This window comes from Fukomys damarensis, unplaced genomic scaffold, assembly GCF_012274545.1.
Source record: "Fukomys damarensis isolate Sample0158 unplaced genomic scaffold, DMR_v1.0_HiC HiC_scaffold_28, whole genome shotgun sequence".
NCBI classification, from domain to species: domain Eukaryota; kingdom Metazoa; phylum Chordata; class Mammalia; order Rodentia; family Bathyergidae; genus Fukomys; species Fukomys damarensis.
The window spans coordinates 612,096-638,628 of NW_022900940.1; the positions used below are offsets into that span (position 1 = coordinate 612,096).

At 38.9% G+C, this 26,533-nt stretch overlaps 1 protein-coding gene and 1 pseudogene across 2 annotated transcripts in view; both read left to right on the top strand.

The window, feature by feature from the left end:
• The window catches only part of Slc25a26 (solute carrier family 25 member 26), a 128,678-nt gene that overhangs the window by 17,538 nt on the left and 84,607 nt on the right, over positions 1–26,533 (top strand). For both annotated transcript variants that reach the window (XM_010608052.3, XM_010608051.3), the window contains 2 exons: positions 23,369–23,473; positions 25,285–25,332. In XM_010608052.3, coding sequence (XP_010606354.1) covers positions 23,369–23,473; positions 25,285–25,332 — 153 coding nt within the window. The remainder of the gene's footprint in view (positions 1–23,368; positions 23,474–25,284; positions 25,333–26,533) is intronic.
• LOC104850936 lies at positions 20,721–22,203 on the top strand (annotated as a pseudogene).

The following is a 26,533-nucleotide window of genomic DNA, read 5'->3' on the forward strand; positions in this document are numbered from 1 at the left end:
TTTCCTCTCAGTTTCTGTTCTAGAGTCACGAATTATAACTCATTTTGCTCATCATCTCTATGATTATCTGGGAAATTACTTCTGTTTTATATTTCTCTGTGGGAAACATGGTTTGTGGGAGCCAGTCATGGCCCACTGGCATTTGACATTTGAAAGATAACTTATTTCTTTATAATCAAGGCATTGACACAATGTGTGATCAGGATGTTCCTAATTAGCATGTGTTAACACTTGTTCCTTTTTAAGGACTGCATGTGTTAAACTTGTTTTTGACCCTGCATGGGAGAAACTTGGATAGCCAAAGATCTGATGTTATCTGTAGGAGTCAGGTGCTTCCTGTTGATGTGCCTTTAAAAGGCTGATGCTTGCCTGCAATAAACGTTGCCTTGATCAGACTCTTGTCTTGGCGTCCTTCCTTTCTCTCTGCCCCATCTCCACCCCGCTGCTCTTTCAGATTTGAGACACTGCTGGACAGTGCTCTGCATTGCCGGCTCGCGACATTTCTCTAGAGCCTGATTGATCAGTTTTGTTACTTCCTGTGCTTTGAGTTCAGGGTGTCCTGATGATTCACTATCAGACTTTTCATCTTCATCTGCCCCACTGTTTGCCATTGGTGATTTGGAAGTCTGTCCCTGTATCTTGCTTAAGCGTTTTCTCATTTTTACTATTGTTGTTTGGTTGTCCTTAGTTTAACCTTTAGGTTATTACTTAAATCTACCTGATATAGTTGGGCTGTAGTATGGGTCTCTAATGACTCATAGACATTCTCATTTTCGTAATACCGAAGAAAACAGCTCATTGAATCAATCACAATACTTTTTCCTAATTGATACAATCAGCACCACAATATAATGAAGCACAATTTGCAAATTGACCACCTATGGTAGTCATCAGTAGCAGCTTCAAACCATGTGAATTAAATTAAAATCAAGAAGCAATCCAAAATATGCTTACAGTGAATAAACTTTTCAATAAGGATATTTACCATTTACAATGGGGGCTTAAGACAGAGTTACAACAAGAGGAGTAGATAAGTAAAAGAATTAGAGAAAGTTTCATATGAAGCCAAAAGATGTAGAATGATCAGACACTTGTCAGGAAACTGTTAAGTTCAAAAAGAACAAACAAAATAGAAGTATAATAACCCTTTAGTGAGGTAGAATGACATAAGGAAAGAACATAAAGAAAAGAGAAAAAAATAAAAGAAGAAATCTGAGTTAGGACAAGAGCAGAAACGGAGATGAGGGATACTATAGTAGAGTAAGAGACTGAGTTGGAGAAAGAAAACAGAAAAAGAAAAAAAATGAATTTGCAGAGTGGAATGAAAAAAAGAAACAAAAATGAGTTTGAAGGGCCTCTTTCAGACTATATCACTGCTGTCATAATATACAATATGTGCTGCCATGTGCAGAGCCAAGTCCCCTGATCTCTGCTAGCTGGTGGCAGAACCCCACGACACAGACTGAGCTTGAGCTGCAAGGCCTAGACTGAGTTTCCCGACCTCCTGAAGGGTTGAACTCCACTCAGTTCTACTATAAGTTTCCCCCACCACTTCTTTAAGATGTTCGAAGTTGAAGGTGCCAGAAAATACTCTTTATGACCACCTCTGCCTCTACAGAGTAGGTAAAAAAACTGGCACAATCAGGAGGTCTAAAGGCATGAGGGGGAAGGTTGGGGGCAGTTCGGGGGTGCCTGCGCGGCTACTTTACTGGCGCTGAAGATGGCGGCAGTGGCACCAGCAGGGGAGGGCCGGGCCGAGCAGGTCCTCTGGCGCTGAAGATGGCAGAATGCAGCCGGCAGGGGAGGGCATGGCCGAGAAGCTATTTATTATTTCTTTATGGTGAAATTTCATTTAAAAATTTGTTTTTAAATCATGAAACTTCAAAAATTGGAACTGTATTAAACATTACAAGTTATAAAAGCTAAAATCTTAACGATGAAAGAAAAATCTGGCTGTGTACTCTTGACAAGAAACAGTTCTAAGGCATAATTACATAGAATGAACGAGATGAGAAAAAAAATCCTTGTAAATTGTGTTGGGCTTTGTTTATGTCAACACAACTGCATTGGAGTGATTTGTCCCGGAGTTCCCTCTACTGAATAGATTAATGTTAAGTCAGCCACAGATTTACAGAAGATTCATAAGGTGGAAGGGGAACAGTGGCTGCATTTGTGCTCTGAAGGCAGGGTTGGACACTGTTGCAGCTCCTGCCCGCCTCTCAGCTCTCCTGGGTCGCTATGTTGGCTTTCAGTGTACTTCTTGAGTACCCATCTTTCCCTTTAGCTGCTCCATATTCTGGGTCAAGTATCTGGGCTCTGCAGTGAAAGGTGCAAACCTTTAGTATTGTTTGTCTCCCGCAGGTTGGTGAGAAATGGGTACAGTGGTACCTCGGTTCACAAACTTAATTTGTTCTTTGATTTTGAAAAAGATGGCCAGGTTAGTGTTCATGTGGGAAAGATGGCTGAGGCTGTGTTTGTCACCTGATGAGTTTGCAAACAGAAACATTTTGCCAAATGCTTCTGTTAGTGAACCAAATTGTTTGCAAACAAAAGTGTTTGTGAACCAAAGTACCACTGCATATGTTTCACTTTGTCCTTCTTTTTCTCCATTTACCTTTCTTCCTTCTTGGCTGCCCTCTAATTTCTGTCCCAACAATGGATGCAGAAGCAGCATACAGACTACCTCATCAGCTCCCATGATTGTTGGCCAGATCTCTTCTATAAATCTTTTATCAGAACTTATAGAGTGGTTTTGCCTCTCTTATCAAACACTAATGAGTACAGAATACCAGCTGAAATGGAGCTGCTTGAATAATGTTAGTATTGGGCAAAAAAGACTTAAGGCAACAAAACAAAACAAAAAGACCAGTCAGTATATAATGATACAAGAAAAATTCTCCTGGGAGCTATAACAGGCCTGGAGCTGTACTGAGTAACATAGTGTCTGATTACATGGCACAAAAACTGACAATAATAATGAGAAATCAAACTATAGTATTGGAGAAAGTCTGTCTCTGTCTGAAAGCATTAAAGACTGGGCAGGAATAAACTTAGGCCATGGAAGATTTAAATGTCACAATAGCGTATAGAACTCTGCACTCAGCAGTTAAAAAGTATACATTTTCAAAAATACTTGGAATGTTAAGTCTACAAAATAAGCTGCAACAAATGCTATAGAGGCTGCATCATACATACCATTTTGCAACAAAAATGGAAACTGTGTCAAAAAGATAGCCAGGCTGTCCATTCCATGTGTTTAGATCAGAGAAGAAATTGTAATGTAAATGATAAAATATTTTAATACAAAATATATAGTTATGGTTAGACAGCAACCAGTCAGCCAAAATGAATGCAGTGAAGGGTGTAATGAAAATAGGTTTCTCTGCTCGCTAATTTACCTTTCTCTCTGCTCTTCCTGCTTGATACTGAGATACAACAACTGTTGTTATTTGTGTGTATCTGGAAAGCATCTACTTTTTATTAGTGTTATCTTCAAACTACACGGTCTGACACTTCTTTAGGTGTATTCAAACCCCTAACCTTGTGATGAATAGGTGCCGGCCAGGGATGGCTACATGTTGATTATCAAGCAACATCTTTTCTTTTTCAGATTAGAAAAGTAGTCATATGTTTGCATTAGAAAACTTGGAAAACCAGTAAACCTTTATAAGATTAATGTAAAAAATAATTTAGATGTATAGGGTTTTTTTTGGTTTTTTTTTTTTTTTTTTTTTTTTTTTTTTTTTTTTTTTTTGGTACCAGGGATCAAACTCAGGACCTTGTGCTTGTGAGGCACGTGTGGTGCCACTGAGCTAAATCCCAGCCCAAAGTGTATATCTAGATCCTTATTTTTTCTCATTTCCCTGCCCTCTCTTCAACTCCTTCACCCACCCCATATACATGAGCTTTGTTTCCAGTTTTTTTCTTTCCCTTCTTCCCTTTCCTGTGCCCCCATCCCCCTTTCCCTTTAAACCTGCATCCTATTTCACAATATGTATTATACATTTTTGTCCTCATTTACACCTTCTGTTTCTCACACTAGAGAAATGATTCAGTATTTACACAAGTGTGTCCTATTTATTTCACTTATGAGTATGGCCTCAAGCCTTCTTGTACACAAATACCAAAGTTACTGAGAGAGAAATTGGGGAAACAGTTGCTTTCACAATAGCATCCCCCAAACATGAAATATCTAGGAATCAATCTAATGAAGGAAGTAAAAGACCTCTACCTTGAAAATTATAGCACTCTGAAAAAAAGAGATCAAAGATGATACCAGAAAATGGAAAGACATTCCTAGTTCTTGGGTAGGAAGACCCAATATAGTGAAAATGGCCATATTTCCAGAACTGCTATATAAATTCATTGAAATCCCAGCAGTATACTTTACAGAACAATCCAAACAGTCCAAAAATTCATTTGGAACCAGTAGAGTAAAAGTCATTCTAGGCAACAAAGATAAAGCAGGGGATATCACAGTCCGCAATTTGAAACTATAATACAAGGCTACTGTGATGAAAACAGCAAGTTACTGGCAAAGAAATAGACCCACGGATCAGTGGAACAGATTAGATGATGAAGAAACAACTCCCAACACTCTTAGTCACCTCATCTTTGACAAAGGAGCCAACCATGCTCACTGGAGAAAGATAGCCTCTTTAATAAATGGTGCTGGAAAAACTGGGTTTCAACTTACAAAAGATTAAAACTAGACCCATATCTTTCATCAGGCACTAAACCATCTTAACAATATTAAGTTTTCCAATCCATGTGCACATATGTTTTTCCATTTATTTAGGTCTTCAGTTTTCTTCAACAATGTTTTGTACTTTTTAAAGTGTATAGTACTTAATTTATTCCTTATTTATTTATTTAGAAACTGGGAATTCCACCCAAGGTCTTCAAACTGAGCTACATCTCCATTCCTTTTGTGTTGTTATTATTATTATTATTATTATTATTATTATTATTATTATTATTATTATTATTGCTGTTACTGTTACTGTTACTGTTATTGTTATTATTTTGGTACCGGGGATTGAACTCAGGGCTTTGCACTTGCAGGCAGATAGTGGAACAACCACTGAGCTAAATCCCTGGCCCTTGTTTTATTTTTTGAGACAGGATCTTGCTCAGTTGCCCAAGCTGGCCTTGAACTTTTAATCCTTCTCCTCCAGTGTTCCAGAGTCCTGGGATTATGAGCATGTGTCTCCATGTGCCCAGCTCCAAATTTATTTTTGTTGCTATTTTAAATTAATTTTTCTTAATTTCACTGTCAGTTATTTCACTGCTAATACATAGAAATTGATCTTGTATCTTGTAACTGCTGAACTCATTCTAAAAGTTTTTTTACTGGAATCTTTGGGAATCCAAAACTTTGGGATATATAAAATCATAACATCGTATTTTGTCTTCTTCATTTCTAATTTGTATGCCTTGCTAACCCTGATCCCCATATGTAATTGCTTTAGCCAGAGTACAGTGTTTATCACCAATGGTGAGAGCAGATACCCTTGTTCTTGATCTTGAGGAGAAAACATTTAGTTTTTCACTGATAAGTGTGATGTTAGATGTGAATTTTCCAAAGATGCCTTTTGTGAGGTTATGGGAATTGCCTTCTGGTCCTAGTTTATTCAGTGATTTTATTTTTGAGAGGTTATGTTTTTAACACTTCCCAACTCTTCTTATGAAGTCAGTACTATCTTGCAAACTATAATCTAATCTTTTCTAAATAAACAAAAGTTCTCAACAGATTGTTGAGAGCTGGGAACTTTGCTTACATATTGTAGGGTGTTTTTGGTTTGTTTTTGTTTCAATTAGCTTGCCAGGCAGGTGATGTGCCACTCAGCTAAATCCCCGGCCCTGTTTTTTTTTTTTTTTTGTACCAAGGAATCAAACTCTGGACCTTGTGCTTGCAAGGCAGGTGGCAGAACCACGGAGCTCAATCCCCGGCTCTGTATTTTTCTTTTGTGGGGATACATTTTAGTGGGGGCTGGGGATTTAGCTCCGTGGCTCCACCACCTGCCTCGAAAGTGCAAGGTCCAAAGTTCTATCCCCAGTACAAAAAAAAAAAAAATTTTAGGATAGCGCTGTAGCTCTGTGATAGTGCACTTTTCTGTCTTATGTGAGGGCCTGCATTTGATCTCTAGCACTGTAAAAGGCAGAGCAAAGGTTATTTTAAAGAAATGTAGTGAAATTATGTCATTTTGGTTAATGAAAATATATTAAGTTGGGTGTAGAAAATCCAGGAGAAATGGAGATAGAGAGGAAATAGTCTCAATTCTAAAGAAAAGCAAGTTTCTTCCTTTTCATATGATAATTTTAATTGAAATTTTGATGATTAGAGGAAAAAAAGATGACTTCTGGCCCTTTTTGGTACTTTTGCATTTCATATATCTGTGTGCCACATAAAACCTTATGCTTTCATATTATTATGAAATGAATTTAAGAAATTAGCCTGAGTTACATTATAATCTCAGATTTTAAGTGAAATTTCCTTTTGACACTGGTTTAAAATGTTTTTGCAAAGCCCAGATTAACTATGGATTCAAAAATACAGTTGTGTTCACAGTTTACTGAAGTCTTAAAAGTGATGGGACTAACAGTATAGTAATTGTATAGTAAATAGGAAATTTTTAGGTAGCAAATAGTTATCAAGTAATAGTTTCTTTAATAAACCACAGACTATTTCCAGAATCTAAGAAAATCTGTTGCTGTCAGTCACATGAGCACCTTGCATATACTTTCTGGGGATTTTCATTCCATCCATGAACTGAAGATAAAACTCTAGAGTTATAATTCTGCCTGAAAATTTGCTTAAACTGCAACTTAAGAGAAACATACGTAACTTTCAAGACACTTTTAACCCTTTAATTAAATTTTTTTGGTAATTTTGTTCTGACATTAGAGCTCATGACATGCAGTTTTGAGTATTTTCATTAAAGTATAACAAATGATGTGTAACAGTTTCAGTGTCTCTTGTGTAAGTTTTGTCTTAATGCCAGCTCTTGCCTTTCTCATTTTAACTTTTTTTTGCTTTTTAATTGTTTAAGAATTGGATCTTTTAAAATGTAATAATGTGCTTGTATGGACTGTGGGCCAGAGTGGTGGAAAAGGTAGACTTTAGATATCCATGAGACTGGAGATAACACACAGTTCTAGGACATTCTTGCTATCGCTTCTCCTGGGAGTCCATTATCCATAGGTGGGAAAGCTCAGTGTTAAACACCGGTTTACAGTTTCCATGATTTCCTGGAAAAGCTACAGAGTAGAATTGATCAGAAGGGAGTACGTTGATTACTTCTCATGTAAAACATTTCTTGGTGTTGACTTTTAATTGATTTTAAATTCAGTTATGTTGAAAAGTTGATGAAGTTTGTTCTAATGCTCAGATAATCTTTGAACTTCCTTAAACTTCCAGAAGCTGTGCAGAATAAGTTTTTTCAGTTGCTTGAGGAAATGTACATACCAGCCTCTTGTTTTAGTAACCTCTTTCACTTTCTTAGAGCATAGACTTGAAGTTTCAGATTCATGCGAATGTCATTGCATAAGAGGAAAAAACCCAGGCGAATTTAGAGGAAATAAATTTTCATGTGTAAAATAAAAAGTGGAAAAAAACCACAATTTTTTGCTGTCATTGGTCAAAACCCTTGTAAATTGTTGATGGTGTAAACTGGTACAACTATGGAAATCAGTGTGGAGGTCCCTCAAAAAAATAAAACTAGAAATTTCATTTGATCCAGCTATTCTCCTTTTAGCGTCTTCCCGAAAGAACTAAAGACATCATACTACGTGATGCTTGCATATCCATGTTTATAGCAGCACAGTTCAAATAGTTAAATCTTGAAAGCCACTTCTATTTTCATCAAAAGATGAATGATAAAAGGGAATACAATATTTACTCACCGTGGAGCACTACTGTCCATAAAGGGAGATAAACTGGAGTCACTTGTAGGAAATGGGTGACCTCAAGACCGTGATGCTGAGTGAAATGAATCACACACGCAGGCTTAAGTATCATGTGGCTTCTCTTGTATGGGACACCCAGAGTACAAATAACAAAATAAACAGAGAGTAGGAGATCGGGAGATAGATCTTTATTAAGTGGGGAGATCAAGAGATTCAGGGAAGGGAGGTGAAAAAGGAATGAAGATGTGATATGCACGTGTACCAACTCCACACAAGGACTGTCAGCACTGTGTCCTGGGAACATGTACTAATGAAAAAAGTAGAACGACGCTGTCTTAAGAAGATACAGAAACCTAGAGATGATAAGAGATAATGTAGTGCAGTATTCTCTAACACATTTGCTTAGACAGAAACTTGTTATGCTGCAGATTTCTTAGAAACAATACTGTATTTTGTTGGTATTGAGAATATCTACAGTTACGTTATCCCTGTCCATGAAAGCAAACTAAAAACGAAAGAACATTGCCAAAATAATAACCATTCCCTGTAGCTGCAGCTTAATTAAATCTTAATGATGAATCAATAGAACTGTAACTACAATCTTCTGTCTTATGTTTGCAATTTGGAAAACAGTAAAATCAATCAAATAAGGTTTAACGTGTAACCACAGCAAGAACAGTCCCATTTGTGCCATTTTTATTAGGAGGTTTGATGTATCAACTCTCTAAATCCCTACTTCAGTTATTTTACATTTTCATTTTCATTACACACAGTACAAGCCCTGTGAGAAGTGTTCTGTAATTTGGTCCAAGGTAGAACAGGTTTACTTTAATAGTATGAATGATATATTAGTGTGGCAGCCAAGCTTTTTAGGGTTTTAAGATTTGATTTGTTTGTTCATTATCCTACTTGCAGTTTAGTTTATATTATTGCCATGAGTGAAAGAACATTTAAATTGTTTTTGCAGCCAAAAGCAGCTGCTGTGAATTTAATCTCTATGCCTGGGTGATGAGTAGCTATTTTGCACCTAGGTGCTGGTAGATTGTCCTTTTCAAGTGTTTTTCAGTCCCATTCTAACTTGAGTCTGAGAAAACTGGAAGATTAATTATATCATGTTTTGTAAATGTCTTTCTGACAGCTAACAGTACTTCTCTAGGCACAGCCAAGAGCACCTACTTCAGAATCTGTTACCTGGGCAATTGGTCACAAAAGAGTTTTGGAGATGGCACTTGGGGCCCTGCCTTGTAGACAAGATTCCTACATGACTGTAGTTGTCTTAATTACTTTATTTATTTTATTTATTTATTTATTTATTTTTGGTACCGGGGATTGAACTCGGGTCCTTGCACTTGCAAGGCAGGCCACTGAACCACTGAGTTAAATCCCCGGCCCTTAATTACTTTATTTTTACTGGGACAAAATCCCTGACATTCATAAACTGAGGGGGAGAGTTTTATTTTGGCTCCTGGCTGTTAGAGGTTTCAATTCATAGTGATCAGGCTTCAACGCCGAAGGGCCTGGTGGGAGGGTCTGGCAGATGAAAGCTGCTCACCTCATGGTGGCTGGGAACTAGAGAATATCCAGTTACTTTGCTGTACAGCATAGGAAAGCAACTTGGAAACAAAAGAACACTACCAAAATGCTAACTAGAACAAAGGGAGGAGCTGGGGTCAAGAGTGCACCCTTCCACGTCAAGCCCCTCGGTGACCCACCTCCAGCCAGGCTCCGCCTCTGAACAGCACACACTGATTAGTGGATGAATCTCGGATGAGGATAGCGCTCCCTTCCCATCCTCTGAGCACATGGAGATTCTTCAGGACATTCTAGACCATTACACTGATACTCTCTGCTATTTAAGTACCACTGATGTAGGGCTACCAGTTCTCTTAATGTGCACCCCATTTGTAAATATTTTTACTGTGGTGGTTTAGCAGACTCCAAAATAAGTCTTTTCGTAAATGCAGACCGTTAGGAGTGTCATATACAAATCAAACATTCCTGCTGGGTATAATGGTGCACACCTGTACTCCCAAGGGAGACTGAGGCAAGAGGACCCCAAGTTCAATCCCAGCTTAGACAACTTTGTGGCATACAAAGACCCTGTCTCAAAATTAAAATCAAAAGGGCTGGGAATATATCTCAGTGCAGAGGCCCTGGGTCAAATCCCTTGGGCAGCAAAAATGAGGCAAAACCCCCAAAACATGTTATTCCTTTGGTTCTCCTTAGAATTACATTTTTCAGACCTACTAAAAACCTCTAGTTTAACCGAGTGATTATTTTGGTGGCTGGCACACTACTCCACATGTAGATTGCACACTACTCCACATGTAGATTAGGGTTTTTGGAAGGTTGAGTGAGTGTTACAGTCTGCTGTAACATTTTCTTCAAGGCCTGTGTTGTCTATGTTCACAGCTTGTGTTACGGTTTGGCTCCCCGAGTGACTCCCAAGGCAGTGGACCTGCTCTGTGTGACAGCCTGTGAAGCATCTTACTGGATGCTAAACATGCTTGAGCTTTTCCACCAGGTTGGATGCTTACAGGACTGGCGCACTGATGTGTAGTTGTCAGCCACAGCACAGAAAACATCAGTTGTCACTGTGTCTTCCTTAGAGGGGGTTTAAGCTGTTTTGTTCATGCCCTTAAAACCGTGTTTTAAAGTGAATATGTGATGTTCTTTGTTATCTTGACTTGCTTCCCACTTCCCAGGGCCTTACACATGCTAGTCAAGCACTCTGCCTCTGAGTTGCATTTTCAGCCCTCTACTGGCCTTTTCTAAGAAAAATGATTGAGCAAGATAATAGAATAAATAAAATTTGAGCTTATTTGAACAATAAATTGGAAACTTTTGAAATGCGTTTTGTGTTGAATGATAGGTTTGGAGATACCCACTAAATTAACATTTCACTCATTTTCAGTGTTTTGCCAAGCTCTTGTACAATTGTGTAATTGAAGCATAGGTGGTGGTTTAAGAAAATTATATGACCTACTCTGGGCCCCAGTGAAATGTAGTTATTAGATCAGGAGGAAGCTCACGGTAATGTTTCAAAGGAAATTATTTGCATGTAAAGGTGAATGGAGGCAGAAGTATGTGAATATTTCCAGAAATTTGTTATACAATTAGAAGCTGAAACTGAGCTGTCAGATACTACTCTCAAGTCAAGCAGGTACTTTTCTTTTTGATGCACCTGCACATGTGCCTCGGCTAGGGGAAGTATTTGCTGTCTTCTTGTCTGTACTTTGCAGTGTGCTTGGGAACCTTTCTCACTTGAGGACATCGAATACATGATGTAGGAAGACTTTGATTGCTTCTTAGGAGCCATAAACCATAAGAATCACACAGCAGTTATCTCCACAAAACAAAAAATAACTTCCCTTCCAAAATAACCTGTTCTCCATTGCCATCCCTTAAGCTCTTTCCGTTTCTGTCTATTCTTCTCATGGACCCCTTTGGTCCCCTTTTATAGGCTGTTTTGTTCAACTCATTTTGGTTTCCTCTGCTACTTTTGTTGTCCTTGCCTGACATTGTGGATTTAGATATGAAATCCTTCATGTGTCTAGGCACTGAAGATAGACAAGACAGGATACTGCCTTTGAGGTATTTGTTTATTGAGATGTACAGGGAGAGATGAATGTGCACTAATGAGTTAAAGTATAAGGCTGGCTGAAGGGAAATAAGTTGGTTTTTGTCTAGATTGGGCAGGTAGATGGGTATTGATTCAGGAAAGTTCTCAGAATAGTTGATTTTTCAGTACTACCTCTCTCCACCCCCCAGCCATCTATCCATCCATCTATATTGTACTGGAAATTGAACTTAGGGCCTCTAATTTTCATAACGAGCTATATTTCCAGCCCTTTTAAAAATTTATTTTGAGACAGGATCTCACTGAGTTGCCAAGTTGTTAAGGCTTGGCTTGAACTTAGACTCCTACTGCCTTGGCCTCCCAGAGTGTTGAGATTACAGGTATGTGCCGCCATGTCTAGCTAATTGTTGATCCGTGAGCTACATTTATTTTAAAATAAATTTTATTGTATATTTAAGGGTATGACATGTTATGGGGCACGTATAGATAGTAAAATAGTTATTATAGTGAAATAAACATATTAATCACCTCACACAGTTACCTTTTTATTTTAAGCAAGAGCAGCTAAAATCTCCTGTCCAGCTATGTACAGTTCTCTTGCCTTGTATTCTAGAATATGATCATTTGTTAGGTGGGTGGATGTAGGAAAGTGTCTTGGAAGGAAGGTAAGGAAAGGCATGCCCTCACTGGTGTCGCCTGTGCTGGTGATGACCTTGCATGTGGGGCAGGAATGTACTGGGGAGACTGCAGGTATGGTAAGGACCGCCTGTCCCTGAGTTTCTTCACCAGTTCCTTTCCTAACGCACTACATCTTAAAAATTCTCCTTTCCCTCTAATACAGTTAGGCAGCATTAGTTGCCGTGGTATTGATTCATGATCTAGGGCAATGTAGTTCATTGATTATGTGATTTAGTTCGTAGACAAGGACGGGAAACTGTGAGATTTCCTTATTTAAAAGTAATATGAACTACTGGAACGCATACATTCAACTTTATAGGAATGTGGTTTTCATGTGGGGTGATATGTTGAAGAAACCATTTTAAGTCCTAAGAATGTAATTTGGCCATTGTAATGAAAAACTGAGTCCTCTCAAAAGACTGAAGAAAGCTAGGATTAGCCTAGTCTGTGTGAGCCTGAACTTTGTCAGTGACAGACCTTTGCTTTGTAAAATTGGCTTATTAAATTAGGCTTCTTTAATAAGTTTACTGACATTGTGAAATGGGAATAAAGGGGCTAAAGGTGTAGGGAAGGTGGGATGGGTAGGTGAAGGGTAATAAGGGAAAAGAAAAAAAATGTGAGATAATGAAAAGATGGAAATAAGGTGTTTGTAGATGGGGAGGGGAGGCGGGGGTGAAGGGAGGGCAGGGACAAGGGGAGAATATGAGAACCAAGACCTGGCATGTAAAGGTACAAGATCCCAACAATGAATGTAACTGTACTGTATACCTAAAATGTACCAATAAACTCAAAGCTGAAAAAAAAAAAAGATTAGGCTTCTTGGTTGCCTAATGACTTATGTGCTGTTACATTTACATATTTGCTTGGGTTTGTGACCGTGTGATTTCTGATATTTGAGTGCCTCTTGTGTACCTAGTACTGTGATAGGTGCTAAGAAACAGTAAGTATTGACCCCTGTCTCTGAGGACCATATAAATAATAAATTGGCTCTGTTTATTGGGTAACTAGGAGCTGTTTTACCTTTGCGATGTGGGCTGTGGACTGTCAGGCACACTGAGCGAAGTTAGAATGTAATTCATCCATATATTTGCTGTGTGTCGTAGGCCATTTACTGAGGTGCTCTGTTTCTCATCTTGAAAACCAGGGCCATTGCATCTCCACTCAGTGCACATGCAGTGCTCTCTCGTCAGTGTTGACCCTCGTCCCCAATCCTGTAGATTGCTGTGTGGTGTGTTTTAGGTGTGTATAGCTTGGTGAGGGATTCCAGCTCAGAAGGTGAAGAACTTTAAATTCAGAGAAGTTTAGTGATTAACTTAAGATTTCCTGCTTACTGTGTACAACAAAACACTATTGCAGAATGATACGACTGCTATTTCTCTGTGCGCTGCCCAGAGTACCTTTGAATAGATTTCTACTTATTATGTAATATATAAAAAATGACAGAAGTAGGGATGAAGAAAGTATATTACTTGGGTAATATTATAGGGAGAGATGGAAGGGTTGAAGGGGAGGGCAGGAGAGTGAGGAAAAAAATAAGAACCAAGATAGATTATGTAAAGATGCAAATTTCCAATGATGAATGTCATATTGTATACCTAAAATGTACCAATAAGATTAATTAAAAATAATTCATGTCACTCTGGGCTTCTTAAAATAAGAAAAGTCTAGGTTCTTACATTTGTTGTGGTTTTACAGAAGGCAAAATAATGCCCCCCCCACACCCCAGTGTCCTAGTCTCTGCATGTCAAGAATGTGTTATTGATTTGCTGAAAGGTCTCGGCAGATAGAATTAAACATTGTGAGAGGTGATGATTCAGGTGGGCCCAGTGTAATCACGAGTTCTCCTTCCAAGAGGAAAGCAAGAGGGTCAGAAGGAGACCCGAAACTGCTGAGCTGCTGGCTTGAAGATGGAGGAAGGGGCCATAGGGCTGAGAATGCATGTGCCTTCTAGAATCAAGGGAAGTGAAGCTCTCTACGAGCTACAGAAAGCATGGTACCCTGATACCAACTCAGTAAATGTATTTTGCAGTTCATACGAGAACATATTATAACAAATTACCACTAAGTAGTTGTTATAGCAGTGATAAAAACTAATGTATTGGGCTGGGAATTTAGCTCAGTGGTTTTGCCGTTTGCCTTGCAAGCACAAGATCCCGAGTTTGATCCATGGCACTAAAAAACAAACAAACAAAAAAACAAAAATAAAACTAATCTATTTGCCATTAGTCTTCTCTAGTGCCAGATTTTTGTCGTTGTTGTTGGTAGACATCTATAAATCTGTCCATGGGGCTTTTGTCATCTGTGAAATCATGGCTCTTTTATGTTACAGAAAAGAATAAAGTGAAAAAAGCCATTTGAGGCTTTCCTACTCAGTTGTATAAAAGTCCATAAACAGTGTTACACAGGGCCTAGAAGTTGATATAATTATTTTTGTTGGGAGGACTTGACTTAGTATGCAATCTGGGTTATCAAGGACAGTAGTAGCAGTTTTGTTGCTCAAGACTAAAACCTAAAATGATTTTAATCTTTTCTTATGCCTATTGCTGTTTGTATGAATAGAAATAATACTATAAGGAAAAATATATAAACTCCAATATATTCTCCAATATAAGTAGATACAGTTTGAACTTTCAGGAGGCTAAATTCATATTTACAAATTGTTTGAGTAGCAGCTGCAATTCCATTAGTTACCAGAAGATGGCAAACTTGACACACAGATAAATTGTTCAGTAGTACGATTGGTATTTTAAAAATATTACTTTTTATTTTTGGCACTGGGGTTGAACTCGAGGCCTTCACACTGAGCCTTTTACTATATCTTTTTTCCCTCCTTTGGTACTGGGGAGAGAACACACTGAGCCTTTTAAATTTATTTTACTCTGAGACAGGGTCTCACCAGGCCATTAAGTTGCCTAGGGTTAGGTTTAAACATGTGATCCTCCTACCTCAGTTTCTCAAGGGGTGGGATTACAGGTGTGTGCCACACCAGTGAAATTTTTCATTGTAAATCAAGACCTATCCAGCCTGCCCCCTGCAGGCCAAAGGAGGCCCTGTGGAGCTAGTGATTGGCCCCATGAGATTGAAAACTTTTTCACATTCTTACGTGATTTTCAGTGATGCTTTTCACGATTTGATTGTGCAGTGCAGTGCTGAGTCTGCCTGCCACACCTGCACCACACAGTCCAGTAGAAACTTGCATGTAGTTTTGACTTGGTGAGTAAAATGCAGCTATCACCAGTAATATTCCAACCTGCCTACGTGTGTGCACCTATGGAGATAGACATTATTAAGTGGATGTTTAAGCTTTGTTATTTATTAAACTTGGGCTTATATTATTTTATAAAATAAGGTAAAATACAAGAAAGGAAAATTCGTTACTTACGTACATTAATTATATTTTATATGTGGCCCAAGACAATTTCTCTTCACTAAATATGGCCCCAGCCTGCCAAAAGTTGAACATCTATGTTTTAAATAATAGTATAGGAAGATGTTTTAGATGTTATTTGGAACCCTTTCTAAAGAAAATTTGGGAATTACAAAAAGAATGTGGAATAAAATAGAGGCTAGCAAATAGTGCATTTCAGTAATTTTCAGTGTTGTGAGTTGTCTCTTTGACCTTATTGTATTAACTTGCTGTGTTACATTTGTGAGTCCTACGTAGACTTTACATTGTGATTAAGGCAAACCCCCCCACACCCACACACACCCCAGGGATCGAGCTCAGGACCTGGCGTTTGTGAGGCAGGCGTGGTGCCACTGAACTACATCCTTGGCCCATGTGATTAAGTTTATGTTGAATTTGTTACAGAGTTGCCAGGTGAAACATTGAGATTTACTTTTTCTAAGTATTAGATATGTATTAAGTTTATGTTGAATTTGTTACAGAGTTGCCAGGTGAAACATTAAGAATTAAACTTTCTAAGTACATTAGATATGTGTAAATAGTGTACCTTTAGTGAAAAATAATTCTGGAGATGATAATCAAAAGATTAGGATTTCACCGTTTCCTGAGCCAGAGAACTCTCTGACCTTGAGTAACTTAATGTTATTTCAGATTGATGTATATATAAAATGTGAACAATTAGTTACTCTCAGAGAAATGTTTATAGGTTGAACAAATTTGTTAAAAAGTTTTAGGTCAGGTAATTTTTGGGAACTATATTAAAGTAGTTGGAGGGAAGATACAGTGTTAACTTAAGGTGTGATTTCATCAGTGACTTTGACAAACATTTCCAGAGCAGGGTACCAGAGTAAGGTGTAAAACCTTGGCAGACGATGGGTTGGAGGTACAGAACTTTGCTGTGGAAGTGACATGGCCAGATATTTAGCAGCATCTTTCTCTCCTTTCATTCATTTTATCTAATGTAATGCTGAAGTTTGCTGTAATTTTTGTTTGTTTGTTTTTTTGGTACCAGGGATCGAACTCGGGACCTTGTGCTTGCAAGGCAGACAGCAGCACCACTGAGCTAAATCCCCGGCCCTGCTGTAATTCATATACTTTCAAATACATACTCTTAAGATTTGTAGTTTTGCATCCTTGTGCTTTATTAATAAATACTAAAAGAACACACTTAGCTCTTTATTGCAGTAGTTGATTGCTTTCAGAAAAGTTTATGCCAAAGAAAAATCTTGGTAAAGAGTATCAATATTTAATCAGATTTTATTAAGGTTTTTCATATTGTTGGTATTAATTTTAACTAGCCCTGCATTGCATTTTGATGTTGATAAAAGGGGTGAGTGATGTGTTTTTTCTTAGGCAAAGCCTTAGCTGTTTTGTCTTTTGATAGAATTTCAGCTTGTAAGATGTTCTCAGGTTTAATGAAAGTACCACCATTCCTTTGTCATGGTTTCATCCTGAATCCCAGATGTGTGAGGGAGAGAATGCTCTGCAGGGTAGGTTTACCAAGACATCCATAAATGACATTACCTTTATTTCCTTTCATAGAGCCACAATACTGTAAACATGTTTTTGTTCCTGTGCAGTGAAGTACTCTGCTGTGGCTCAGATTCAAATCTAAGAAAGATCAGAGTTAATAGAATACCAAGTGGAAGGTACTGGAGGCAATAGTGGGAGGAATTACTTTGTAGCCTGTCCCTCAGGCAGCCACTGTCATGTCACAGAAGTCAGGAAGTCATGCTGGGTGCTTTGTACCCCTTCAGTTAGTTAGATTGCTTTTCATCTGAGAACATTTTCAAAGTTTTTCTTCTGCTTCTGTATTTTTAAGAAATAAAAGCATAATATTAGAACCTGGAGGGTTATGAAGCATAAAATTCCATAAATATTTATACCAAACCTCAAAAGTGGACAATTCCTATTTTCTTGACATATTGGGGTCATATTTCACTATTGACCTCTTGAATTGAAAAATACAACGAGCTAGCATACCTTCTTCTTTTTTACTTATTTATTTGTTTTCATTTCTTTAATGAGCTTTGGATGCTGGGACCTGTCCTTTAGGCTTATGTAAGTTTCAGTAGACTTTATTTTTCTATCTTGGCTTATGTTTCTCAAAGTTTATACTGTTTCAAAAGATCTTGAAATAATTTATATGTAATTTTAGGCCTGACTGTAAACTTTAATCTTTTTAAAAAATTTTTTGTTATTATATTAAAATAAGATTTGTTGTTGTCAATGCTAATAAGTAGGTCTGAATCTAAAAGCATATTTTAAATTATCCCTTTCATATTTTCTCCCTCACTTAAAAATCTGTTGTCCATAACAAACATTTTTGTTCTAAAAGAAAACCTTATGAAGTACTAATACAGTATAATTTATAGAGCATTTAGATGTACAAATAAGCAGAAAAGAAGAAACATCATCTGTAGTTCCACTTATTTTTCTAGTTTTTGTATATGTATAGGCTACTTTATATAAAGAACATTTTAAAATTATAGAACATTGGTAGTCATTTCTTTGGTTATGATTCTGTTTTTCCTCCTCTTGGAATTTCATTTGCTTTTTACATGAAATAACATAAAAATGTCTATAATAGATTTTTTCCTCAGTTAATTGGTAGGATGGGTACATACTGCCTTCAAGGTGTTTATGGCTTAGTAGAAAGAAAATAATACATTTAAAAATTATTTGGAGTGGAGCTTGAAGTGGTGCACACCTGTAACCTTGAGAAAGCTGAGGCAGGATGGTGGCAGATTCAGTCCTCCCTGGCAACTTGACTAGACCTTGACTCAAAAAATCAAAAAGGGCCGGGGGGAAATAGCTCAGTGGTGGAGTGCTCTGGGCTTGATCCTTGGTATCACAGGCACATACAAAAAGGTATGGTGAAAATTAATAAGTAAAACATTAAAGCTTTTCAGGTCAGGGTTTATTTGGGTATGAGAAAAAGGAGGGAGCTCTTTGGACGTAAAGAGAAGATATGATCATAGAATCTAAGAATTATAAAAACAAGTATCTAAATGGATACCATAAAGAAAGAGTTCTGGTCCAAGTCAAGTAAGAAAAATTGTACATATAATTATGTAAATATATACATTTCTATTTGTAATTAAAAATAAATTAACTAAAGAGACAGAAAACTAATGAGTCCCTAGAAGGCCAGGGGAATACTGGAGAGGTCACTTCGGGCTGAGCCATAGCCATGGTCTGAGGACCCTCAGTCAGACCTTCCTGGGGCTGAGCCTTGGGGAAAGCAAGGCCTTGAATCGATGCTGGGAGTGGCGCCCAAGACTGGAATGGACTTGGCTAACTCTGCCAGTTTCATAACCTCTGGGGTCTTCCTGTGTTGTCCCATGTTACCAGCCTCTCCCTTACGGTTACTACCTCCCCATTAGAAATAAAACAAGAGCATACAGAATTCCTTGAGACATGGTTCTCTTTAACTATGAATGTCTTTTTGTAGACCTCCCCACCCCCCCTTACTCCCCCAGTGCTTGAGATTAAACCCAGGATCCCATGCATGCTAGGCAAGCACTCCACCACCAAGCTCCTCCTTGGCCTTCGCTACTTCTCAGCCAACTCCCTCTGGCAGTACTGTGCTCTTACTGATCTGTGTCCGTAAACCACTTCTGCATTCACTTGGTAATGGGTCACCTTCCTGACCACTCTGTCGAACCACTCCCCAGTAACCCTTAGACATGCTTTGCTCAAGACTTGGGAGCCTTAGAACACTTTTGGCCCCCTTAAATGTCAAGGTTCTAGATTGCTTGCAGTTGAAATGTATCCAATGAAATGTAAGGGAAAAGAATCTCTTTTGGAAGGCGGTAGATACTGTAAGTTACCTCCTGCTTTTCCCTTGCTAACAGAACTGACTTGAATGGCTTGGGTATAGAGTTGCTAAGCCTGAATGGACCTCCATTCTCAGCCTCCCTAATAAGTAGTGGCCATGTCACACATTTCTAGCCAACAAGTGCAAGGGGACGTCACTGAGAGGACATCTGGGAAGGAGCTGAGCCTGCTTTTTGCCTTGTGCACAGTGGTGTGATGTGAGGAGGTAAGTGCCATTCCTTACCTGCAAGGCCTTGAGCCTAAGGCAGGAAGGGCATGTGCCAGGGGTGGCAGGGTGGCAGGTCAAAAGTGCCTGAGCTTCTGTACACTCTGTCGAAGCTCTGTACTAAATACTGTGTTGTGTTACCACTAAACAACTTGGGATAGCAGTAAATGTCACTTACTGACATAATTAAATAGGATTTATAGTTGATGTCCTGGTGGTTGTATCCAGAAAAGCTGAGTCCGCGTGTAACTGACTCTGATACTCTTTATAACTCTCGGAATACAGAAGACTGGAAAAGGCGCCTGGAGAAATGAATGGGAAAGGGGTCCACAGCCACACTACATTTCGGCTTGTACTTGAGACAGTGTGGCTGGGATGCTGCCTGTGGCACTGCCTGGTGCTGTCTTGGCCCTGGTGCTGCTGCTCTGCATTGCTGACTGTCCCAGCAGCTGTAGAACAGCGCTGTCCAGTGGAAACGCAGAGCAAGTCGTGAATGTGATGTGACGTTTTCTAGCCACACTAACAAAAATGAAAAGGAAGGGCCAGGCCTTTAACTCAGTGGTTCTGCCGCAGTGCCTGGCAAGTGCAAGGTCCCGAGTTCCATCCCCGGTACCAAACGAATGAACAAATAAACACCAAAAGTGAAAAATAATAGGATGGTTTTAATGGTATTTTATTAAAACTTACACATCTATAATAACATTTCAATGTGTGATAAGTATAAAAGAATTATAAATGGAATTTTACATTACTTTTCATTCTGGGTTTCAAAGTCCAAGGTGCATTTTACCCTTATGGCACATCTCGGGTGTACTAGCTGCTTTCTAGGTGCTCTGTAGCTTCATATGACCAGTGCCTTGTGTGCCTTGGCTAGCATAGCTCTAGACTCAAAGCACTGGGCTACAGGGTCTCATTAGCCAAACTACCTGACTGTGATGCTTCTACAAGTAGAAGATGAACTGACTCTGTTCCCTCTAAGTGGAAAACCCACAGAAGAGCTGGAAATTGGGCAGCCAAGGAAGGCAGGTGCTCACTGTAGCTGATGACTTCTGTATTTCTAGCCTTGTTACATTTCTAGTTTTATACTATCTACTCATTTCTTGAGATCTAGCTTCTTAACATATGTTGAGTCTGAGATGTTTACTGTTTATCTTTTGACATCAAAGTTTGCCAACCCTTGCCTTGAAGGGGCAGTATTAGAATTATGTGCGTTAGATCTGTCAGCTCTCCCTCTCGGCCTCCGCCCTCCGCCCGTGCCCGCCGGAGCCTGTTCGCATCGACTGACCAGAGTCCGCGAATTCTCTGCTCCTAGCCCCTCCAGACTACCTCGAACTCAGCTTCCTGCCATTTGAAAACACTAAGACTATGTCCCTGCATCAGTTTTTACTAGAGCCAATCACCTGTCATGCCTGGAACAGGGACCGTACCCAGATTGCCCTTAGCCCCAATAATCATGAAGTTCACATCTATAAGAAGAATGGAAGCCATTGGGTGAAAGCTCATGAACTCAAGGAGCACAGTGGACACATCACAGGTATTGACTAGGCTCCCAAGAGTGACCGCATTGTCACTTGTGGAGCTGAACGCAATGCCTATGTCTGGAGTCAGAAAGATGGTGTCTGGAAGCTGACCTTGGTGATCCTGAGGATTAACCGCGCAGCCACTTTTTTGAAGTGGTCACCTCTAGAGAACAAATTTGCTGTGGGAAGTGGAGCACGACTCATTTCCGTTTGTTACTTCGAGTCTGAAAATGATTGGTGGGTAAGCAAGCACATTAAAAAGCCAATTCGCTCTATGGTCCTCAGCTTGGATTGGCATCCCAACAATGTTTTGTTGGCAGCAGGATCATGTGACTTCAAATGTAGAGTGTTTTCTGCCTACATTAAAGAAGTGGATGAAAAGCCAGCCAGTACGCCCTGGGGCAGCAAGATGCCTTTTGGCCAGCTGATATCAGAGTTCGGTGGCAGTGGCACTGGTGGCTGGGTCCATGGTGTCAGCTTTTCTACCAGTGGGAGCCGCTTGGCCTGGGTCAGCCATGACAGCACTGTGTCTGTTGCTGATGCCTCAAAAAGTGTGCAGGTCTCCCTCTGAAAACTGAATTCCTGCCCCTCCTGAGTGTGCCGTTTGTCTCCGAAAACAGTGTTGTGACTGCTGGTCATGACTGTTGTCCGATGCTCTTTACGATGACTGCTGCTGCTTGACCTTTGTCTCCAAGCTTGACATTCCAAAACAGAGCATCCAGCGCAACATGTCTGCCATGGAAAGGTTCCGCAACGTGGACAAGAGGGCCACAGCTGAGGACCGCAATACAGCTTTGGAGATCCTGCACCAGAATAGCATCACTCAAGTGTCTATTTATGAGGTGGACAAGCAAGATTGTCACAAATTTTGCACTACTGGCATCGATGGAGCCATGACAATTTGGGATTTCAAGACCTTAGAGTCTTCAATCCAGGGCCTCCGAATAATATGAAGCTGAGTGACCCCGACATCCAGCATGAGAACGGCGGCTGAGTGCGGCCCTGCCATTCGCATGACGGTGAGGAAAGCCAGCCCAGGAAACACTGTAACACAACCGCACAAATATTGTGTGTTTTTGTTTGAATATAATTGGTGAAAGTTTTGGTTTTCTTAAAAGCTGCAGTGATTTGATTTTGTTTTTGCGATTTCATTCCATTCTTGACCAAAGCTTCTCTTTAAGTAGTTTATTATGGAATTGCTACACTAACTTAAGGAAAGGGTGAAGGAGGTATGTAAATTGTCTGCTAAAAAATTAAATAAAAATGCTGAATGTTAAAAAAAGAAGAATTATGTGTGTTAAGGCAGTGGTGGCAAACCTGTGGTGTGTGGGTCACAGCAGGCACACACAGCCTTCTCTGTGGCTGTGCCAGCCAATTTGTCCCTGCAACTGAGCATCAGTTAACAGTTGTTTTTTTTTAAACTAAAATCTGAGTATTCAGGTTTAATTGCAGTGTTGGCACTTTGCAATAAATAAGTGGGTTTGGGTTGCAGTTTGGACACTGGGTCTCTAACTGTCTCGCTATCACTGTTCCAGGGTGTGAGTACGGGCCAGTCGGCCAGGGTCAACTAGAATTACGATGCCAAGTCCAGGCCTGCCTAAACACCCTCCCCACTGGGTGTGTAGTGGGAAGGTCTAGTGCTGGAGTACAGTGAGGCAGAAGGGCAGAAATGTCAGCTAGTGGTCAGCCTTGCCTCTACTGATATTATTATGTTGCTTCCTTCTTTTTGGTTCATTCTTGGACTAAACCTGATGTTATTTGCCTGATGTTGTGGGTGCTGGTGAGTCACAATGAGTCAGGTACTTCCTGCCATCAGGAGGATGATCAATGTGTGTGAGATGATGTGAATGACATGGATATAATTATCCACATCTGTATAAAAATTTGAAAAGAATTAAGAGAAAAGAAAAGGGAGAAAAAGCAGGGATGACAGCAGTACATATCCTTTAAGGACACGAGTATTTCAGATGCATAAAAGTTTCTTCTCTGTAAAACACTCTATGTCCTGTACCCTGAGTAATTACTTTTAAGATTATAATACAGTATGTGAACCACTGTTACTCTTATTTTGTTATGAAATTTTAATTTTTCAATAAAATAAGTAGATCTTTTGACATTTTGATTTAAACACGTAGATGGTACATTTTTACTGTAAGTTTTGCTTGTGAAGAAAATGCCAATTTTTGTAACACTTGTTTTCTTTTTGGAATGTAATTAAATTTATGTTTTAGGTTGCCTGCCTGATTCGAGTTCCTTCTGAAGTGGTTAAGCAGAGGGCTCAGGTGTCTGCTTCTTCAAGAACATTTCAGATTTTCTGTAACATCTTATATGAAGAGGTAAAATACATTTTTAGGCTTTTTTCTTTATTGAGGAAGATTTTGTAGTAGTTAACGCTAGGAGGCTCATTTCAGGAGCCTTAGAAGAAGCTTAGAGCTGAATTTAATCTCCAGTTATAGTAACTTTTTTTCTTTTTGGCTGTTTATTTTTTACTTTGTTTTGAATTTTTATTTTCACTTTTCATATTTCTGTACAGACACATCTTGGATGCTCCTTCTGTATGTGTCCTGAGTTGTGATCTTCCTGTAGTTAATTTGGAGTCAGATGTGGGACACATTAGAAATATGTAAAATGAATTAAAATATTAAGATAACGTTACAGTATTTGAAGCCCCATGGAAGAGAAGTATAATAATAGACTAATAACAGTGAACAACAAAATAGTTATATAAAAATATGGTTTTTCTCTTTCTGGTCATTGTTAGCTGTTGGTCAGAAATTATTCTTCCTGTTTTCCTAGCCTTTGGCTAGAAGCATTTAGCTATTTCCTTTATAGGGTTTTGTTTTGTTTTTTGTTATTTGGTGGTACTGGGGAATAAACTCAGGGGTGATCTAACACTGAGCTAAATCCCCACCCCTTTTTTAAATTTTAATTTTTGAGACAGGGTCTCACTACATTGCCTAGGCAGGTCTCAAGCTTCCAGTGCCCCTTCATCTTCCCTAAGCTCTGGGGTGCCAGGTGTGTCCACCATGCCTGGCTCCTTTGTAGTTTTTACAGAACTGGGTTTTTGGGTTTTCTTTGTTTTTTCCTTGTTTTGTGGTGTGCTGGTGATTGAACTTGGGGATATTCCACTGAACTACCTGCTCTACCTTTTTTTAAAATCAGAGTCAGGGTCTTGCTAATGTGCCCAAGCTGGCCTGGAACTTTCAGTCTTCCTGCTACAGCCTCCTGATTATAGGCATGTGCACTATGCCTAGAATTTTTTTTCCCAGGACTGGAAATTGAATCTACAGGGCTTTTGCACTACTAAGCACAACAGCCTCAAAATTTGAGATAGGCTCTCACAAAGTTGCTCAGGTTGCAAACCTGTGATCCTTCTGCCTTAGCCTCCCAGAGTGATAGAGTTATAGCACACCTAGCCTACTTTTGTTTTGTTTTTTGAGATAAGATCTTACTGTGTGGACCTGGCTGGCCTTGAACTTCTGGGCTTAAGCGATCCTTTTGCTTCAGCCTCTTGAGAAACTGGGACATGCCACTGCATGTGTATGCATTTTTTGTTGTTGTTGCTGTTCCTGTTTTGTTTTTCTGTTTCATGGGAGTCAATCTTACTGAATTTAGATTTTAGAAAAGTGACGCTTAATGGTCCACCACATAGATGAGGAGATACTGAATGAGACCAATCGTATGGGATCTCCATTGGACCAGGTGATGGTTAAATAGATAGATCAAGGTTTGTCTAGAAATATATACCACTACTTTATTGAGAGATTATTAGTGAGCTTCTGGTGTAAAAAATATGAAATACAATTCTCTTATTTGAAAGGATAATTCATATTTGTGTACATTTACTTTGGAAATATATCTGAAGCATCACAAATTTTTTTTTCAAGAAGAAAAATGTTGAATAACAGCAGCTAAAACTAAATTAATATGGAGCCAGTTTTCTGTTTTGAGATGTATCCACTTAAAAAGAAGCTAACCTGAGATTTGTATGTCTTGTGCCAATTTAGAACTTTTAACCTCTTTGTAGAACTGTGGTGTGGCCCAAATTTTAGAACAGGTAAATCTCCTTGTTTCAGACTATCATTTAGAAATCCTCATTGCTATTCTAAATTCTGAGCTCCTGACTTTGTTTGTTTGTTTGTTTCAGGGCCTCCAAGGATTATATCGAGGCTATAAAAGTACAGTTTTAAGAGAGGTAAGTCACTTAACTTCCATCATTGAAGAACAAAAGAATGATATGCTTTGTTAAATTTATATTTCTTAACAGTCAGAAATATATTTGGGGAAACTGGTTTAAAAATCAAAAAGGGAAGTTATCACTCTTCTAAGCGCTAAAGATATGACCAGCCTTTTGCCTGTGTGTTGCACATGCCTTTGTTACAATAAAAAATGTTTTAAAAAGGAAGTTTTGTTAGTGGCATAAAGTAACTGTATTATGTACCTTATATGTGGCCTAAGACAATTTCTCTTCCCTCATTGAGGCCCAGGTGAGCACTCACTTGATCATCTTGGGATTTTACCTCTAAAAGAATTATGGAATGGGTTTGTACATCTTGTGGCCTGTTACCCTGGAGTGGCCAAATGTCTCTTATAATCAAAATACTATGAAATCACAACTAAAATTGAGATATCAAATTACTGTAACATAGAGAATTAATGCAAAATTGGTAGAGAAATAAGCACTCTGAGACCGTTCTTTTAAAAGAATGTATTGTGGAGCTATTGCTTGGCTCCCTGATATGGGAGTAAAATGAGCTGTGGTGGTTGGCTGTGGTGTGGAGGCCTGATACTGCTGACAAGTGACTTGGAGTGCAGTGTGTGCAGGTACTCAGTGCCTTCACATGCTGAGTCCTTCAACTATGTGGGACATTTTCTTTTTTTCTGAGTGAAAAAGTAAAACTTTATCATCAATAGGTGATTTCATTAGATTACTACAGGTGGCATGTTTTAATCTTTGTCTCCCATAAGAGAGACTGTTTTTGAAGTTTGAAAGTTGATTTTTAGATAGTGAGATACAAGCGAAATCTTTGGTTTGTGACATAATTTTATATTAAAACACAAGGGAGAACTTGTGTGTGACTCTACCACATCTGTATTTTGAAGTTCCATTCATACCAAAGCATTTTCAGTGTAATTAAAGTCATGTTTTAATCTTTGTCTCCCATAAGAGAGACTGTTTTTGAAGTTTGAAAGTTGATTTTTAGATAGTGAGATACAAGCGAAATCTTTGGTTTGTGACATAATTTTATATTAAAACACAAGGGAGAACTTGTGTGTGACTCTACCACATCTGTATTTTGAAGTTCCATTCATACCAAAGCATTTTCAGTGTAATTAAAGTGTATCACAGCTGGCAGAACATTGAATTTCACTGAAATTTCTTTTTTTTTTTTTTT